A 20,415-nucleotide genomic window follows, 5' to 3' on the forward strand; every position below is an offset into this window, starting at 1 on the left:
ATTTTTTAAAAGATAAATTAGGGGTGTGCATTACATTTAGACAAATTCCGAATCTTGAGCTGAATTGGATTGAAAAGACAGTATTTAGGAGCTGCATGACCTGAAGCAGGATCCCTCTGAATTGCCACAAATAGAATCAGGGACATCTGAAGCAATTCAGGCCAGTTTGGAGATTTCAGTGTTTAAAAAACTGCATGCCGTGTTGAAATGTTTCTTTCCAAGCTTGTCATATAAGAAAAGACATGCGGGGTGAGAGGAAGGAGGGAGAGCTGAGGTGTTTAGCTTTGGAACTGACATATCTAGCTTTTAATCAGGTGGAATGATTTTACCAGGACTCTCAAATAAGAATGCTTTGGGGAATGATTTTTGTTATCTTTAATATTTGTGTACGCTTGACATTTTGTCTCAGAGGCTTTAAGCATGCTAAGACATCAGAAGCAATAACTAAAGTGTAATAAACATTTCTATTTTGACTAGACAGCATAGAATAATTTAAATCATCTTATTTATTAAAGGAAATATGATCAGAAGACTAGATGATGTAAAAATTGAATACTTTTTCTTTCAGAAATAACTGCTTACTAATAATGGCATCATTTATGTCACCACAAAATCTTTCCCTTTGTCATTGTGATTTCAACCTTTCTGGATGATACTTATTTAAGCTGCGACTAAACCAAGGGCAATATGACATCAATAGTGTGTGCCATTTGGAGTCTTTCAACCATATTTGTACTGAGTAAATCTTTGTACATGGTGGATTTATTAGTTTCTGCAGTACTAAGTCACGTAACACTGTGATTTAGAACATTGAGTTTGTTCCTTTTTACTTTTATTAGCAAACAATTTGTGAACATTCTCCAAAGCCAATTACTGTCTGTATTTTTCAAATGAAGGAGATTGCAGATAATTAACTTCTGCTTCATTCTTTTTCACTGCTATTTTTCCTACTTTAAAAATATTTTTATGACACATTGTATGATCCTCAGAAAGATGTACTTTTTGTAAGGGGAAATTGGATGGGCGCTAATAATTTGGCCAAGCCAATCTGAGGTTTCAGAAAAATGTCCCTAACAGCTCTTGTTATTACTGAAAACCCTTTTTGCTCCCCACCCCCAATCCCAATACTTTTCTTCACTTCTCTTTATTTCCCCGTGTCAGTACATGGGAGAAACGAGAGAAGGAAGATTTCTTTTCTCTCCTTTCTCTCTTCTACCTCTGTTACCGGGTTCCACTAGGTGGTAGTGCACTATGGCACAAAGCCTTGGGTATTATGGGAGATTTAGTTGCGTGGCAAGTCCCCTCCCCCCATGTGAAATAAAGACACGGACACTTTAATTAAGGTTAATGGGCGTAAAAGGCCACAACTTTATTGATTAAAGAATTGAAGGTATTGGCCTTAGGCATTGGCTCCTATCGACTACCCGGCATGGTGACCGGGAAGGGTTGCACACAAGCCGTGGGGGTCCTGTTGAAGTACGCCAAACCTCTCAGCTGGTGAAGGAGGGGCAAAGAGGGAGATCCCGGGGCGTGCCTGGCCTTAAGTATGAATTGGCCACACCTCCTCAGCCCACAGATTGGCGGGCCGATTTGAAGGCCCGCCCCGGGAATTCCCTGGGTCTCGCGGGGGCAAGGGGCCAGCCCCCGCAAGGGTGGGAGGGGGTTCTGCCCGCAACCCCCTCTCCTCCTGATCTCGGAAATGGCTTTATCGTGAGATCTCCTGCAACTTGCTGTAGCTCTCAGGAGAACTACTGCTCCCATGTTCCCTTGGTATTTGTTCTGTGGCAAAGAGCTACCCACAGCATCACAAACAGAGAGGGGAGGGGGAACCCCCCCCTTATCTACCCTCCCACAATCACCACTTGACAGGAAGCAAAGGGAAGTAGGGCAGATGTTTGAAGAGCTAACAGGGAAGGCTTTTGTTGCTGGTGAAGGATGATGTGGGGGAGAACTAGACATGAATCTCCAGCTTGGAATTTCATCTGAGCTGGAGAAGAATTCAAGGGTTTTTTTTTTAAAAAAAATCTTCTTGTCTGAAGCAGGCTTCTGTGAATCCCAAAGTTCATACCTGAGCTTGACTTGGAAGAACTTTACTAGCATCTCTAGACGTCATATAATGTAAACTTAATTGAAGATCTAACAACTGGGCAAAGTTACAATGTAGTAGATAGGAAAATAGAGGGGTCTTGAAACAAATTCTCATCTCTAGACTATATTATTTATGTGCAGCTTGTGAGGTAGCACACATACAATTTTTGCATGCAATATTCTACCTTGAAAATAAACATCAGGAAGCAGTTTTCCTCGCAAATCTTATAAAAATGAAACCGTTCAACGTAAAAGCATTGATGCCAAACCCTGCTGTATCTTTCCAAAAACAATTGGGTTGGCTGTTTGTTTCTCAAGCCGGATTGTACTTTTATTGGAGAGAATCAGCTCTTAACAGTGTTGAAATGTTGTGTTTTCTTTTCTGCCAGATGTTCTAACTTTATATGCCAGTTATAACATAATAGCAAATAAGAGGGGGAAAGCTCAATGTAATCCCATGTATGTGTATTTGGAAATATGTTCCTCTATATGCAATCAAATTTATTCCCAGAAAGGCGTACAGATTTTCAGATTTTAAATTGAAGTCTTTTAAAACCAACTATGATGATATACAGGTGGCGCTGTGGGTTAAAGCCTCAGTGCCTAGGACTTGCTGATCGAAAGGTCGGCGGTTCGAATCCCTGCTGCGGGGTGCGCTCCCGCTGCTCGGTCCCAGCGCCTGCCAACCTAGCAGTTCGAAAGCACCTCCGGGTGCAAGTAGATAAATAGGGACCGCTTACCAGCGGGAAAGTAAACGGCGTTTCCGTGTGCAGCTCTGGCTCGCCAGAGCAGCGATGTCACGCTGGCCACGTGACCCAGAAGTGTCTCCGGACAGCGCTGGCCCCTGGCCTCTTAAGTGAGATGGGCGCACAACCCCAGAGTCTGTCAAGACTGGCCCGTACGGGCAGGGGTACCTTTACCTTTACATTTATGATGATATTGGTGACAATGGACAAAATTCTACATATTCATAAACATTTTGAGATAAATTTAGGGTACATCATGTTCCTTGTATCCAAGATCAGCTCATGCAGACAGAATGCCACTTTAAGCCACAATTAATTAATAAGTACATTCTTTCAGCAGAAATTCATTACAACTTTTTTAGGTTGCATTTCTTCATCTAGCATCTCTGAGTGTTCCCACGGTTGATGTATCTGTTCTTTTAGCCACACAGAGCTAGTAGCAGGTAGGTAGTTGTGTGTGTGGTTTAGATTAGGAAATAAGAAATAGCACAGGAGGAAAATACTAAACACACCCCACATCTGGTGCTACTTCCCCCAATTAAATTAGCAGACCCAGGAGTGATATGGATCACTGATCTCCCATATCCCATCTAGTGGTCCTTATGGGGACCTCAAATCAGGTATTTCAATATATGCAAAGATTCTGCCAGGAGTTTGAAAGATGGCAGAAATTCTTTGAAAGAACCTTACGTTAAAGTGTTTCGGGGAACAAAATAATGACACCTGCTGAATTTTGCCCTTCTTGGTGATTCTTAAAGGGATAGAAGCCTTAGGTTATGTTACATCATATCAGCTGTCCTAGTTCCATGTCTACAAATGTTATTTATATCCCCCCAAAGGGAAAACAACATTTTTTCTGTGACATAACACTGTGAAGTAGATCAGGTAGTGAGATTTCTAAAACTATGAAGTAAGCTTCATAAGCAATGCAGATTTAAGTTTTGTGCACCACCAGAGATGTATTTATGGGAGGGCAAATGGGACAATTGCCCAGGGCGATAAATTTGAGGGGGTGGCATTTGCAACACCAGCAGGGTACCTGGACTCTTATCTTTCATTTTAGAGGAAGAAATAAATAAATGTGTAAGCCTAATTCCACCCCCCCTTCTATGAAATTAATAGCTTGACTCTGTTTGTAAACACTGTTACAAAATCTTTTGAATAAATACATTTTTGTGGTTATATAAAAATAAAAGAAACTTAATTGAAACTATGATGAATTTGTTAGAATATTCCAGGCACCAAAAATCTTTTTGAAAACAATGTCAACAGATCATAAAATGTTCAATAAAAACATGTGTTCTTATAGTCATAAACATTTCTGCTAAGCATTTTCCCAGCCATCCTTGCAAGATTATGCTCTCACCTTTTGGTACTCATACAAAATGACAGGTAGTCAATGGAATATTCCTTCACTGAAGAGCTGAATCAAATTTTATAGAAAAATCTGTATACAAAAACTAGCCAACTGTCTGGAAGACAGATATAAAGATTACATGGCCATTTGGATATGGAAAAGGTTAGTGGAAATCGGAAAGTTTCAAACCTGCTGATCTAATGGATGAAAGTCTGAGGCTGTAACTCTATGCACACTTATTTGGGAATAAGTCTTATTAAGCTCATTGGGCTTCTGAGTAGACATGTATAGAACTGTAGTATTAATTTGAATTGAGTTTTTAGATTGCATGTCTTTATGAAAAAACTCCATTGTGAGATTACTGTCCAGGCTTTTTGCCAGGCTACTTTTATGTCTTAAAATGCAATTTCAGCATCACACCTCCCAGTAGGGACTGGCACAGCACTTGCCCAGATTTTAGGACTATTATTCTTTTTATTAGTATCTCCTTCCCGGTCACTTTCTTTTAAAGCAGTTCATTAGTTACTTCCTGTTCCCTCACTGTGGCTGGCGGTCAAATTCGGTGTGGCTGAAATATGAAAGTAGGTATGGTGAGAACTGCAGTTTGCAAGCCTGTGTTTCAAATGACTCACCAGCTATTCGTACTCCTTTAAATCATTTTCTACTACTCATTATGATATTAAATTCAGTAAAATAAACTTAGCTTCATGTTTAAAGAATGTGAGTGGTGGTGTGTTGGTGGCAGTCTCTGGGCTGTACTGTATTGCACTTCCAGGCTGACCAGATGTAAACATGGCTGGGCCAGATGTAGAGCACTGGAGTGGTAGCAGCTCAGGGAACGCAATCCCATGTGCTGTGTGGCAGTATAAGAAATGGCCATCAGTTGTGGGTGAGCAGAGTGGCTTAGCTCATTACAGGGGATGGAGAGACAGTTTTGTTGAGAGCTGAGGGGCTTAAGGTGCTACAAAGGAAGGGAGAGATCAGTAAAGAAAGTCAGAAGCAGCAGGTGACCTGCTGAGCAGGGGAAGTACAGTCTGGGCACCAAAAACCCATGTTAAAGAAGATCTGGAGGAGAATTTGAATGAAAGCTGTAACTTCTGACTCCTTGGGGAACCAAGGACCCACCAGAAGGATCCTGAAGAAAGTGTTTGTTCATTATAATACCACTGACCTTGATTAGATATTATTTGGATGTGGGCTGAGTTTGAAATTTTAGATGTCACCTATCTTAGTGGCTATTGACCCAGGAATATACTTGTGCGAAGTATATGACAGTTATATTTTCCTTTTGCAAAATCAGTATATTGATTTTGTACCTGTTCCTGTCTGTACAAAAAACCCCGACTTCTTTGCAATTTTGCATTTTTTGTTTGAGACAACATACTGAATTTTTGTTGTGAATGTTCATTGTGCTACAGTGTGGCCCAGTGAACACTGTTATGATACTTGAAGTAGAGATGTAGTGTGAAAAAAGTCTTTAAAAATTGCAACCAATCTTGGGCCAATCCTCAAAAGGTGTTGTAGATATAGCCTTGCGTGCTATTCCTTCCACCTTTCCTTCAAACAAAAGAAAGAAAGAAAGAAAGAAAGAAAGAAAGAAAGAAAGAAAGAAAGAAAGAAAGGGAGAAAGAGAAAGAAAAGCATAAACTTGCAGAATTGAGGTTTATCTAGCATTTGAGTGATCCTCAAGTCCTGGACCTATAAGACAAGTTGCTGGCTTTGATATGACATTCTGTGCTGAAAACCTTCATTTTCTATTGGGATCATTTTCACTGCTGCATAATTCCATGAAAATGGCAACCTACAGACTCATTTTTCATATTCATATATAATTCCCCAGAGTTTCATGATATGGCAACCATTGTTCAAAATGGCATTTTACGCATGAATAAAATAACAAGAAACACCAGACATACATGTGTTTCAAAAGTTATTTACCCCCCCATGTTTAGTTTAAGACCTCTTCAAGAAAATAGACAATAGATTAATGATCTTTTATTGAGTTGACAGTTTTGCTTTTTCCTTTGGCACATGGAGAATTTTTTTTAACGTTAGGAACAAAATCAGACATGCTTAAGACAACAAAACCTACTTTGATTCAGCATGTTACATAGGTCACAAAAAACACATGCTCCCTGCCCCTTCAACAAACGAAAATAAAAATCTGAACATTTTAACTTTTTCGAATTTGTTATCATTAAAAAAAACTGTTGAGATGTTGGCTAACATTTTTTTTTTACATGTAACAGTTCTTTTGACAAACATAGCACCAAAATGTGCAACTTATTTTTTTTACAAACAAACAAACCTTAGTGAAGTGTCATTTGCTTCACACCAAACCTTTTGTAAAGTCATAAAACGTGTTTAGCTCATCCCCCCAGGCCACAAAAAACAACTTGTAGTAAGAGAACTAATTAGAAGAGAAAATGCTTCTGAAAAGAAGAGTGATATTGGAGCTTCTAGCAGAAAGATGGGGGCTGTGGAAACTACTGACACTGTACAGTGTTTCTGCAGAAGGGATAATGTATCTTGCCAGCTGTCAGGAAAAAGAATAAAACTATGAAAAACAGAAAAACGGGGGAAAGGAGAAAGTACATAAACAACTCCCAGTATACAGGTTAAAAGAAGAACATGACGTATATAGTAATGAGCATCCCAAAACACCTTTGGGATTTGAGAAGTTTGTGAACTACCTCCAGAGGTGGTTGAGTTAATCTCTAGTAAGGATCATCAAGTTTTCTACTGTGTTTATTGTGAGAACTGAAGTCTTCTTTTGGCAGCACGCAAATTTGAAGACAGAACAAAGAAAATTAAAGAACCGATTGAATTGATTGTGTGTGATAAAAACTCAACAGACTATAGGATGCAGAGATTCCAAAGTTGCAACTTGGATAAACTATGCAATATTGAATAGAAGATTCTGGTAAATCAGTGGAATGAAGATAAATTGGAGCTGCAGTCTGTTACCTGGAGTGAAATAGAACAAATGCTGTTTAGTCAAACGAGAAAAATATTGAAGCATGCATGCAATATATGTAGACAAGCAAAAGAGCTTCAGAGCCAAAAGGAAAAATTTGTGGCAAAGTGAACTGATTCTGCAAACTGACTTTGCAGAGAATTATTACATAAAGTATTAGAACGAAGCAATGCAGGCTCATTGGACTGCAGAACAAGGAACTTCTGTAATAATTTACACTGCTGTGATTTATTATAGGCAAGTCACTGATGAAGAAGTGCAGGTACAGATGTATGCTGTCCTTGATGCAACTGAGCATTTCTCTTTCACTGAAATTCTTCCAATGCAAAACATGGCATTGAAATTAGACCCATTATTCTATGGACTGATACCACTTTAAGAACAGGTATTCCACAGTGACTTAATCATTTACAAATCCTGGAACTTAAGTAAATCTTCCCATGGTAGAGGACCACATGATGGAGTTACCAAAAGAATTGTATGGGACAGAGTTTTGAGAGGACAGGCAGTGATGCACAATGGATTTGATCCTCCCCCTTAAACTTGGAAAAACTTCAAGCATGTTTGCTCGTCATTGAGGAAAACAGAGGAACATAAAAAGACCTCAGTGAGGTGTTTGAAATGTAAATCCCATGAAAGGCATACAATCAGCAGAATGTGTTGTCAACATGGAGTGATTTAGAGTATGCCATTATCAAAACACAGTAGATCAGGCATAGGCAAACTCAGCCCTCCAGATGTTTTGGGACTACAACTCCCATCATCCCTGACCCCTGGTCCTGTTAGCTAGGGATGGTAGGGGTTATAGTCCCAAAACATCTGGAGGGCCGAGTTTGCCTATGCCTGCAGTAGATTATGCCCCAATGGGAAATGTAAGTATCCTGAAATAAAGCACAGAATCAGAAACAGCCGCTAACGAACTGGCTTCAGTTGGCAACTTTGTTATTGTTGCATTTGAGACAAGGAAATTGAAGGGAAAATGATAAATGTTGTGTTGAAAAGAAAACAAACCGTTAGGGTGTTGCCACAGGCAAGTATGAATTCAAGTAGATATTACAACTTCCTACAAAGACCTGGTGCTGACTTGCAATTTATGAATGTCTAGTTATGTCTAGTTATGTGTCGTATGCACAGATTCTTGCCTTGGAGTCATTTTATTTGTATTTATCTGTCAGTGAACAATTATGTTGGTCACATTGTGTTGCTAAAGGGTCATTCACTCATGCCAGTGTACTGCAGCAATTCAGGCAATTTGCAGCACAATTGTATGCAATTACTTCTACTTAGAAGTAAATCCTACTGTGTTAAATGGGACATACTTCTGAGTAAGTGTATATAGGATTGCAGCCTTTCTTGGTTTTTCTCCTATTTAATTGTGAACTTTCAGAAACTCTTAGATCTAGGCTCGTTTTATATATGAATATTTGGCCTAACGTTTGTGAATAATGACTCAACATCAAAACTTTTTGTTTATACTGCAGAATATGATACTCTCTTCAGTGAAGAAAACTGCTGGTCTGGCAGACGTGCTTGGCTTTTCCTCACTGACTTACCAGGACTTACATAAACTTCAATAGGCTTGTTTAGCATGCATCATTTGTAATTAAAGTGCAATGGATTATAATTGGTAGACTTATACATATATCATATGTCTAGAATTAGAATGTTAGCTTTATTCTTTTAGTCTAGTTCAGGGTTTCCCAAACTTGGGACTTACACTGTTTTTGGACTACAACCCCCATCATCCCTAGCTAGCAGAACCAGTGGTCATGGGTGATGGGAATTGCTGTCCAAAAACGGCTGGAGACCCAAGTTTGGAAAGCCCTGTTCCAGTTTATAATTCCCAGCTACTTAGTTAATCAGACTTTCTAGCTGTACTTCTGTTGGGTATTTTGGTTTCATTTTATGCTGCCTTCTTTTCTAATAAGTCCACCTCATTTAAAATTAATGTCTGACTGAAACCTTGATACTAAATCCAGTATTAGTCACTTGCTTTTGAGTAATTTGGTGACTCTGATGCTCAGGGAGCAGAGAGCTGTGTTTTCTCTCTCTTGCTCCTTTAGAATCAGAGGGTGTCCAGTAAAGGTCTGGGAGCCTCCTGACCCAAGATGGTTGGGCAGAAAGAGTGCTGGCAGTGTCCCTTGCAGGGCTGGTGACAGACCCTGAATATCTGGACCCTGGGTTTTGGATACCAGTCCTTGACAGTCACAGCCAAGAGTGCCCTTTGCACCTATATCTAGGCATCAGCTGTGTAGTTTCCTAAAAGATAAGCTTCTTGGGGTTGCAAAACCTTTATGTTATGACATTTTCTCCAAATTACCTGTTGGCTAAGATGGTTCATTAGTAGGACCAAAGGAGTTTCAGTTGCCAAATTAATCCTGAAACCCTACGGGAAATGGTCTCCTCATTAACAGAACTGGGGCCACACACAGAGATGTTGACTGTTCTAATAGGTTCATTCTGTGTCTCCCAGCAAGTTTGTCACTTGGGAAAGAGAAGGATCGAGGATTTCATTGGCTGGCTGAAAAGTTTTAAGTCTTCTTCACAACCTGAAGCTGTACTAATTGAGACTTTTTCACACAACTGCAGTTGATAGATGCTAAGAGTCGTATATACAGTTCCAAGGCATCTATTATACAAAAGGCAGTTTGGAATAATTATAGCTCACCACTGCTAAACATAGTTTGTTTTTTCTTCCTGGAACAGTACCCTTTCCTCATAAATTCAATATTTTTGTGGGCTGTATATGATGATAGTTTGGCTGCTGACTCTGCCATGATTTGCAAAATATTTTCCTTTAAGGAAGGTGGATGGCTCAGTAATAACATGATTTTTTATGATGTGGGCACAATGAGGCAGACAGAAACATCTAAGAATATATGTCCAGCAGCAGTAACATCTATGTGAACTCACACATTAGAAATATAAACTGCAGAAACATATGTAGCATAGTTATTTGTTCATTCACTTAATCTCTAAGCCATTTTTTCCAGTAAGAACCCCAGGTGAGTGTAGCAGATCCAGTGAAACAAAAATAAATTATTTTAAGACAACTTAGTGACTCCATCCAGAATTGTGGAACCACCATGCCCTAGAGAAATTGTACCACCTACCATTAGCTTCTCATCTTGTCCAGATTAATCTTCTTGGGTACAACAGCATTCTCCTGATCTGTGATTCCTAGCAACTGGCATTCAGAGCCTGCCTCCTGTCTCTGACAGTGGAACGCAGCCCTCCTGGCCAGTAGCCACCTATAGTCCTCTCCTCCTCTGTGAATTTTTATAATCCTCTTTTAAAGCCATCTAGGTTGGTTTGGGATGGGAAAAGCAGTTACTAACATGCTTCTCTTTCCACCTCCACTAGTTCGGTTGTTTTCAGAGGCAAAAACACTTTCCTTGAATTTCTCTCTCTCCCTCCCTCCCATCCCTTCACACCTCAGCATTAGGTAATCATAAAAGCACACCAACGCAAGTAGATAAATAGTTAGCACTGAGACAGAAAGGCAAATGGTGTTTCCTTGTGCTCTGGCTTCCATCAGGTTGTCCCGTTGAGCCAGAAGCAGTTTAGTCCTGCTAGCCACATGACCCAGAAAGCTGTCTGTGGACAAACACCGGCTCCCTCGGCCTGAAAGCGAAGTTGAGCGCCACACTCCATAGTCAAATTTGACTGGACTTAACCATCTAGGAGTCCTTTACCTTTCTTTACCATACTAGGTAATTACCACAGAAATATTTTTATGGGAAGGCAAATTTCAGGATAGATCAATCCTACTGTAAGGGAAGGGGAGAGTCCAAGGCAGAGGAATCACCATATCCAAACTCTGCCAGGTTTACATGGGCTAAAGCAAAATCATGGGTGGGGGCAGATCTTACCTGGCTATTTACAGTAATCTCTCTTTTGATTTCCAAATTTTCCTGCCATTGAGTCCTATGGGAGGGAAATTCACTACTCCATATCCATGACTGGTAGATAGATTTTTGCTATTTTGCGGGTGTGCCAATGGCACAAGGGAGCTTTGGATTTTGAAGATCTAAAGTCTCCCTCAATCCCCTGGCATGCCTCTTTTTCCTCCCTTATACATCTGACATTAGAAGAGGGATGGCTGTAGATGTTTCTGTGGTCGAATCAAGGAGGCCTCCAGTGGTGGACCTCCCCCTCTATGAACAGAGGGGAAGATCCACTGCGTCCTATGGCTCCTTGAATGCCTGTTAAGCAACTATGTATTTAGGATATCCACCTATTTTTATATAAGTGACAAAGTTTAGCCATATAAAACCATATATATTTGTCCCCATCTGCTGCTGGGTGTAAGTTATTTGAGACCTTAAAATCTGAAAACATACAGCAAGCTATATTAAGGACATTATGCATTTTTTTAGTTGTTTGCTTAGCATGGCACTGAATCATTTTGATTACTTTGGAAGCATAGCAAAATTCCGTTTTTGTTGCTTGACTGCTAGAGATGACACTGCTTTCATTGACAGTGTTCATTTATTTTTGTTAGGCAGCAAAAATGCTAGTGCTGCTTATAACAGGCTCTGTGTCTTCCTTGGCTAATATATGAAGTCATTCTTAGTGGTTTACAGGAGCACATTTTGCTTGACAATTTAGGGGTGCTGTTCTAACATTATCCATCCTCAAACTGTCAAGTGCTCTGTAATATTTTAGTCATATGTGAATCTTAGCTTGTTGTCAAATAGCTCAAAGGATTTTAGTTGATTAATAATTCTTGCTTTGAAATGAGTAATCACTCAAAATATATTTGCGTTTTACTCAAATTACAATATTTGTTGTATTTTTCATGCTGAAAGAAATATAGTTTACCATATACTAACAATGGCTATCACTCATTCTTAGATGGAAATGCCATCTTTAATATTTTTCTTCGATATTATCATAACAAAAATAGATGAGCTGGCTTTTTTGAGAAGCAAGCAGTTATAATTTCAGTCTTTATGCTGGCCCAGCACATTTATTTCCAACAGTGTGCACACATAGAGTACATCCATTTGGTGCCTATTTCTCCATCCTTTCAAGATTCTATCCCCATTTTACAGATAGGCAGATAAGGGCATAAAATAGCAAGTTCATTTGAAAATCCAGGTCAGATCAAGCTTCAGGAGCAAGAGGCCCGGTATTTTGGTCTAACCACCATTTCACCCTGCTTTTCAGCAGAATTATGCTTTCCTAGAATGACAGCATTTTCTCGAGCTTATGTAAGTCTTGAGCAAAAGCATAGAAACTTATTTTCTTCACATTAGTGCAGATTATTGTGGTTTGCTGTACCAATCTTACTCTATCTCAATATGCACTTTTCAATCTATATTTTCAGCAAGCGGCAGTTTCAAAATCCAAATGTCTGTCATCATACATTGAAGAAAGTTTCAGCTTTAATAGATGCCGCTAAAAGGCAACCGCTAAGTATCACTAGGATTTGCAAAAAGTGTCCAGAGAAGTAGTCTGATGTCTGATCATAAAAATGTTTCTATTCAGCAAGAATACCTCTGTCTGATGGAACTGTCTCAAAGTTTTGCTAAGGTCTGATCCTGATTTGCCACATTCTTTCTAAATGAAAACTGCCTCAGAATGTGATTTGTGTAGTAGCCCCAAGTAATATAACCATACTTCTGGAATTACATAGAATCACAAAAGTCCTTACTGTTTAAGCAATTAAGTCATAACAATTTTAGAATGACACAAAAGTTGGATCTCAAGGAGTTCACCATTTATCTAGGTTTCATCTGGTATCCAGGCAAAGGCTATCAAGGGACAGTATTTGTGAAAGTTTGAAATTATATATCATCTCTGTAGCCTCCCCTTCCTAGAAATATTTTTCCTCAGTTTTTCCCATTACTTGGGAGATAATATCAGGTTGAGAATGATGTCATATTAACAGCGTGAGACAGCAGTGCTCTCTTACCAAAAGAGAAGACATATTAGAGTTCTTTTAAGCTCATCTTTTTTTAAAAAAACACACCTTAATTTGAGTCCACACTCTTTCAGCCATGTGAATTTTGAATACATGTTATAGACTCACAAATGGCTATTACAAATGTGAGTGGCAAACCATTATACATTTTCATTGTTTCCATTACATATTTTTAAACTGTTTGCACCACAAGTCAGAACGGGAGAATCACAATTATTGCGTAGTACAGAGGAAGGCAAATTTCTGTGGTGAGAAAAAATTAGAGTGGGCAAAATACCTGAAGTAATTTACATACCTCAAGATGTCTGTTAGGCTACACTTATATGAATGCATATACCACACAAGAAGCTTACTGATCGTAACAGAAGATAGCATAGCAAGCAAATTATGATGACTGCATTAACCACAATGTCCTCTGGAGCCTAATTTATGCTAGCTGGGAGATGGCGATTGGTTATGGCGATGAGAACAATATTGTGATAGGAAATGGCTTAGGCTGCAATCAGTCCACTTATCAGGAACCAAGCCCATCAAATTCATTAGGACTTAAGGGTAGGCATGGTTAGACTTGCAGTGTTAGGTGCTAATGTAAGTTATCTTAAGAAACTCCATGGAGAGTTTCCTGCCCCCTGCTTGCAGTCATCTGTGCCCCCCTGCAAATCTCTCTAGAGAATTGGAGGCCCTCCTGAACAGTGAGGGATGTCCAGTTAGCCCCTTACCACAGGAGTCTCCATCCCACATTTCCCCTCCCAAACCTTTTTATGTTGGAAGCTTTTTATGGGAGGCACAGATGTCTGCAGGGGTAAAAAGCAGGTGAGAAACATTAACTTTCTTAAGTAAATTTATCTTGAGACTCGAGTCACTGCTTATTCTGAATGGGGAGCTGTATTAAACTACTGTAGCAAAAGTTGCCAAGAAGTCCCAAGGCACCTTTAAAACCTAACAAATTTATTATAGCTGGGGACACCTTTGTCAGATACATACTCTCAATTTGCAGATACTGTATGCTTGTGCATGTATATGTCAGGGTAAAGTGAGCTGAATAACAAATGAGCATAACAACCAGCCATTGGGTGCATTTGCCATGCATCATGGCGAACGTATACATAATCTGTCTGCAAAGAGGGAATTATGCACATTTCCCAGCCAATGCTTTCCAAGAGGCTTGGGGGAGTTGTACACTCCCCAGGCAATATGTATCATCTCCACCGATTCTGGAGAATACCAGGGTGGCATTCAGTGTCGCACTAAGGCAGTGGTTTTCACCATGGGGCTCTTTAAATGATAGTCAGGGGTGTTGCAGGCAATACTGGTCTCTGTCCCTCTTTCCTTCCCTCCCTGCTCTGATGCCCTCTTGTGTCTCTGCCTCCTTAGCTGTTTGTTGCAGCAGCCCCAGCTACAAGCCCCCAGGCAAACGGTGCCTCTGGGGCTGGCCAGGGGGTGCTGGTTGCCAAGAGCTAAGGCAGCTTCAAAGTAAGCAAGTAAGCAGGCATGGGAATTCAGCCAGCCAGTCCGCCAACCCTTGCTGTTGGGAATGGACAGACCTGCCAGGCCTCTGTGGGGCAGTGTGAGGAGGCATCTCTCTCTGGAGCAGGGAGGGGGCAGCTCAGAGACCAGGGGTGCCCAGAGGACTCCCATGGAGAGGGGAGAGGAGGCTGAGGGAACACTCCACAAGGGAGGGTGTTCGAAAAAGGGTGAGAGCCTGTCAACTCTGCAGGCAAAGAGTGATATAGCTGGGCTCCTGAGCCCCACAGGGAGCTGTGGACTTTAAAAGGTTGAAAACCTCTGCACTAAGGTGATCATTCTGTCAGCACAAGCATTTCTGCTTGCCAGATATAGCAGTCCCCCCCATGCTGTTTTGTGTTTTGTGGGTTCTCTCACCACCCCCCCCCCCCCCAAGTCAATTTGGGAGATGCAAGGGGAGAGAAAGGAAAGCCCTGTTGTGTTGATGGAACTTGTTGTGTTTCTCCTTCTAGCGCAACTATTTAGTTGAATCTGGCCCACAATATCTTGACGGCATTTTATGCATTCTCCAGGCAATATTCATAATTTCCAAGAGACATCAGGTAGCATACATATCTGAACAGAGTTTTCTACATTCTCTAGGCATAATGCAGAATCTTTGGATCAGGTTTCCTGTAGAGTCTCTGAGAGTTGAATTTTTTTAAAAAAAAAAAGTTAAAAGGAGATACTTTTTCCTTTCAAGAAAATAACCATCTCTCATGCACTATACAGTGGTACCTCGGGTTACAGACACTTCAGGTTACATACGCTTCAGGTTACAGACTCCGCTAACCCAGAAATAGTACCTCGGGTTAAGACTTTGCTTCAGGATGAGAACAGAAATCATGCTCTGGTGGCCCAGCAGCAGCAGGAGGTCCCATTAGCTAAAGTGGTGCTTCAGGTTAAGAACAGTTTCAGGTTAAGAACAGACCTCTGGAACGAATTAAGTTCTTAACCTGAGGTACCACTGTACAGGCAACACCTTCCGGGGTCTCTGACTTCCTAGAATACTGCACAATTTGCAGCAAGAACACTCGCACACCCTCAGCTACCTTATAACTTTAAACACACACAATTTCCATAGCCCAAATTACCTTTTACTACCACCATATTTTATTGGATTTGCCTTAAATGCAACTGAATATAATCTGCTATGCATGAAAGTGATTCTTTAAACAAAAAGAAATAAATGAACCAAAGGAAATAATATATAGCATAAAGAAAGCAGGAACCTTGAGAAACATCAAAAGGAAATGAAGCATTAACCAAAACTCTTAACAGAGCAATTACTCACAGAACACCATTCCATAATGGAGCTGAAATGGTTATTAGATAGTTGTGGGGATGATGCAGCCAGCTATCAGATATTTTCAGTCGTCTCCTTCACAAGCAATGTTCCACATATCACCTACCAATGCTAATCCTCCACTCCCCACTGTAAATAATAATAATAATAATAATAATAATAATAATAATAATAATAATAATAATAATAATTTATTTATACCCTGCCCTCCCTGGCCAGGCCCGAGCTCAGGGTGGCTAACATCAAAGTATGATACATTAAAAACATAAATCAAACAATCAATTAAAATACATCTTAAAATCAAATTTGGAGCAGAATAAAATCAGATGGCAACCATCTTGCTCCTCCCTCTGCTTGTTTATGCCTTGTTCCCTCTTTCCTCTACCATCTCCAGTAGGGCAAGCTGCTGTTCAGCCCTCAGCCCTTCAAGGAATGCAGAGAACAGTATTGTTTACATCTGGATCTGTGCAGGTGCACATTGAAACAAAGCATCCCTGCTCCAAAACAAATATGAGCATCATTAATATTCCCATTCAGTGGATAGAAAGTTGAGTGTAACCTCCCTTCCCACAGATCCACTGTAACATCTTAAGATGGAGCAGGGCCTAAGTAGTTCTGCAGGAGGAAGTCACTTCCACCCAAACAGCAATTATGCAGTGTGCTGCTGCTTCATGTGATGTAAACAGCAGTAGTAAAATGCAGTTGTCAAAGAAGTTGACATGAAGCTAGCATGAGAATTTCTGGACTGGTGAGTTGGAAGTAGTGTTATCAACACTAGCAGGGGTGAGCATTGTGATGTAAGAAGCAATAATACAGATATATATTAAAAGTCCATTCATCTCTCGGGCTACTTGTTTGGGCAGAGAGTAGCTGAACAAAACAATAGTATTCTTCAATGTAGTTGTAGGGTAGAAAGGAGAGATAAAGGAAAGTGAGTTAAATAAAAACCTTGATGCACCACTCTGCCACTCCCTTTTTGCAACTCTGTTTGTATGCATTTCCTTTATGTTTGGATTTTCAGCAGAGGGCACTATACCATAATGAATATCATGGAGCTATAATGGCCGTTACTATAACTGATGGGTGAGATACAAGCCTTCATAAGTTTTTTTTTAAAAAAACAACAACACACACACACCCAGAAATATGAGAAACAATGCACTTTTTCCTGAAGTAAATTTCAAAACTTTGTCATTATGTGCCCTGTGCAAAGATGGAGTTTAAAATGAAAGTATTATAAGTGATACTGCACATTCTGTAATTTAAGATGCATCATTCAGACCATGAGACTTTGTAAAAGGTTCACCACTGTCTAACAGCCGCAAATAGGACTCATGCTTTCTTTGTCGGGTCTCAGAAGCTGCAATAGAAGCAGGCGCTTTCAGTTGTGGTCCACAAACCCCATGCCGTTAATATGCACCCGGTGACTTTTTGCTGCAGCTATTTTATTGTTTTATGAAAAGCGTTAATAAGAAAAACTCATTGCAAAATACGCACCCATTGACTGTGAACAGATAAAATCAGAAACAACTGAGAACTCAACATCTGTGCAACAACTGATGTGATGGTTGGAGCAGCTTCAGCAGCTCCTGAGCCTGTGCTGATTTGAAAAAGAACAGGATGCCACTGGCACAGGATTCCAACTTCTGGCCAGGCTTATGTTCAGCTGTGAGACAGAATAAGTTGCATTTCCGGGCTAGGAGCTTGCACAACTGCTCTGCTCAACAGCATTAGCCTTTACAAATATTGTGTAATACAGTGCCATGTGGAATGCCAGATAACCCTGGGGCTTGCCCAAGTTTGGCTGCTTAAAATGACCTGCAGGTGTGTTGGGGGCAGGGAGGGCTACATCAGCACAAGCAGATTGCATCACAACTGTTTATTTACCCATCACTCCATGGGGTCAATACTCCCATTGCTCCTTGTGTTCTGCTTTTCATTAGCCTCATGGGACAATGAAAAATACTTAATTTTTTCCCCACTTGATGTTGCTACTGCCATTAATTCTAGAAAACAGTCACAGACATGTAGAAGTAAATGTTATCCTTTTCCTTCTTTTTTTTTACCAGAATATTTGAACTGAAATGTGAATTAATTCAAAATGTACTCAGACTCATTTTCTCAACCCTTTGTATAACAGCTGCCAGTGTATGGAGTGAAAAATACCAAAGAATTAGAATTGGCTTTTTAGTAACTTTCATGATCCATGCAAGTGCAAGCCAATTAATTGTTCCAAAGACATATTTGGAATTTGCGTGGACAGGCAGAGTCCCCAGATCCCGAGCAGTCCCCCCGTCATGTGGAATAATGACTCAAGACAACGTGCTATGGGGTTAAATTGGCCACAACTTTATTAAATTTCAAATGTGGGTAGACCTTGGCTCAGGCATTGGGCGTTCTCCCTCCCCAGTCCCCAGCCGAGGACCTAGGGAGCTTCAGGGTTATCCAATGTGTGGGGGGGGATGGGCCGGCTCTGGAGAACATATGTTCAAGCAGAGATAGCCGACCCCGTTACGCCGCCGCCGCCGCCGCAGGGGAGAGCAATGATGACCTCTCGGCGTACGGTCAAAGCCTCCCATCAGAAACCCCTTTAACGGGGAACCCTAGTATCGCCGCTGCAAAGAGGAAAATGGACTAAAGGATTCCGCCCAAGGCCTGATACCGCTAAAGTTGTGACGTTTTGCTACGGGAAAGGCGAAACCTGCCAATGCAGGGAAATTCCTTTCCAGCCCTTTAACAGCGACCTTAACGTAGCAGCGCCCGCATACCTGTGAAGATAAGTTAACTTGCAAAACCTATGAAGAAAAGTTAACCTGCAAAAGAAGACATTAACTGAGGGTGGTTAGGGTGGGAGAAGCTCTGGAGCCAAGTAAGGATTCCCAGGTAAGATCCTCCCTCTGTTGTGTAGGCAGGTAATCCCTCCCCTACCTGGCCTGGTCTCCTTGGCAACGCTTCCCCCAGGTGGGATTGGACAACTGACTGAGGTAGGCGGAGACCTCCAGGTATCCCACCTGAGGGAAGGCAAAGCCAAGCCTATGCTGATGGGGCCGCTCCAGATCTAGGGCTGCGCGCGTCCACACAAAGGGCGCCCCCTGTTTTAAGCAGGGAGCAGTCATTGCTTCATTGTACTGTTTTTCTTATTCTTTTATAATTGCTAGCAATAAAAAACCTTTTTCAGGCTTTTAAAATTGATTTTCTGTTATTTCCATTTTGAAGGTTCTCAGCTTATAAGTACTTATATGGCAAACAGCAGCAGCATCAACAACCCCCAACCAATCTCCACATATAGCATAACATTTGGTTCATTTATATGTCAGAAACCACCTAAATACCATGGGGAGATGGAGTGGAGGGCTGCAGGGGAAGCAGAAATAGGAGAAAATAACCTCCTGTTCTCTTACAGTAGTGTTCACTTTGTTGGCTCAAAAGCTGTTCTGCAAGCAGAAGAGCATTACAGGATTTCTAATTCATCACAGTTCTTTATCTTGGTAGTAATAATTGGCATTTACACCACAGGAACCAACTAAAATGAATTCTAAATAAAAGTAGACTTCCCAAGCAAACATGGACATAATACATGAAAAGTAAATTCCAGACGCCTTTTAAATTTTTATAATGAGATTTAATAAGGTAGCTAGGCCTTTGGTCAACCATTATTCAACACAAAGCATTCTATGCCAATCATGTGTTTTCTGTTTTGAATTACAGCTCACCACAGCCACCCTGGATGGCAAACTGCAATTGTTCCTACCGGATTGTCAGCCTTGACTTCCTTGGCTCTGCTTCTTTAAGAATAAGGCTCCCCGACAGAAAGGAGATATTTGGTTACTGGGCAAGTTACAGCATTTTTCTGTTTCAAATATAGGCTTCCAGATTATGTCTGCCCTGGGATTTGCTCCAAGGTCTACTCTGCTGGAAAAACATTTTGTATAAGGGTACAGAGTCCTTTCTGCCACTTTCCTTGCAGAGCATTATCACATTCAGGTTACCTTGGACTGCAACTTTGGAAGTGCTACAGATGTATAATATTATGTTGGGTTGTTTCCCATTATTAATAGCTCTAGCTATCCTAGTGCAATTTGTCTGGAAATATCAAGTAAGATTTAAGAAAGCTGGTGTCCAGCAGCATATATACACTTTTTGTTGTAATTTGTTGGGATTTCAATAGTTATCTCCACAACCAGACATTTAGCAAATAAACCTTTGTACCATTATTGGCTAAACCCTTATGCCCAATAATAAAGTGATATTCTAGTCATTTGTGTCCTTGCCTGTTGATTCAACGTGAGGGGAAATATGAGGTTCTGAGCATTACTGAGACATACAAGCAAAGGTTTACTATAGTTCAGACACCAGTGGATATGATACCAAACATCTTTCAAGACTAAATGTTATGCGGTCCTTTTCTCCTTGTCATGTATAAAGACTCTGGAAGACAAATCACACTGGATTTCTGGCTCCTTAAGAACTAGTACGGAAAATGTGGTTTGCACTATTTCGCAATAGGTT

General features: G+C 40.6%; 1 protein-coding gene across 4 annotated transcripts in view; it reads left to right on the forward strand.

Annotated features, from left to right (window-relative positions):
* Positions 1 to 20,164, forward strand: part of WDR27 (WD repeat domain 27) — a 62,334-nt gene extending 42,170 nt beyond the window's left edge. For all 4 annotated transcript variants that reach the window (XR_014167183.1, XM_081906832.1, XM_081906830.1 and 1 more), the window contains one exon: positions 19,615 to 20,164. Coding sequence is in view for 3 of the 4 variants with exons in the window: in XM_081906832.1 (XP_081762958.1) it covers positions 19,615 to 19,674 (60 nt within the window). In the remaining variant the exon portion in view is untranslated. The remainder of the gene's footprint in view (positions 1 to 19,614) is intronic.
* Positions 20,165 to 20,415: the final 251 nt, after the last annotated feature.

The sequence above is a fragment of the Podarcis melisellensis genome (genome assembly GCF_964234715.1).
Source record: "Podarcis melisellensis genome assembly, chromosome: 3".
Lineage (NCBI taxonomy): Eukaryota > Metazoa > Chordata > Lepidosauria > Squamata > Lacertidae > Podarcis > Podarcis melisellensis.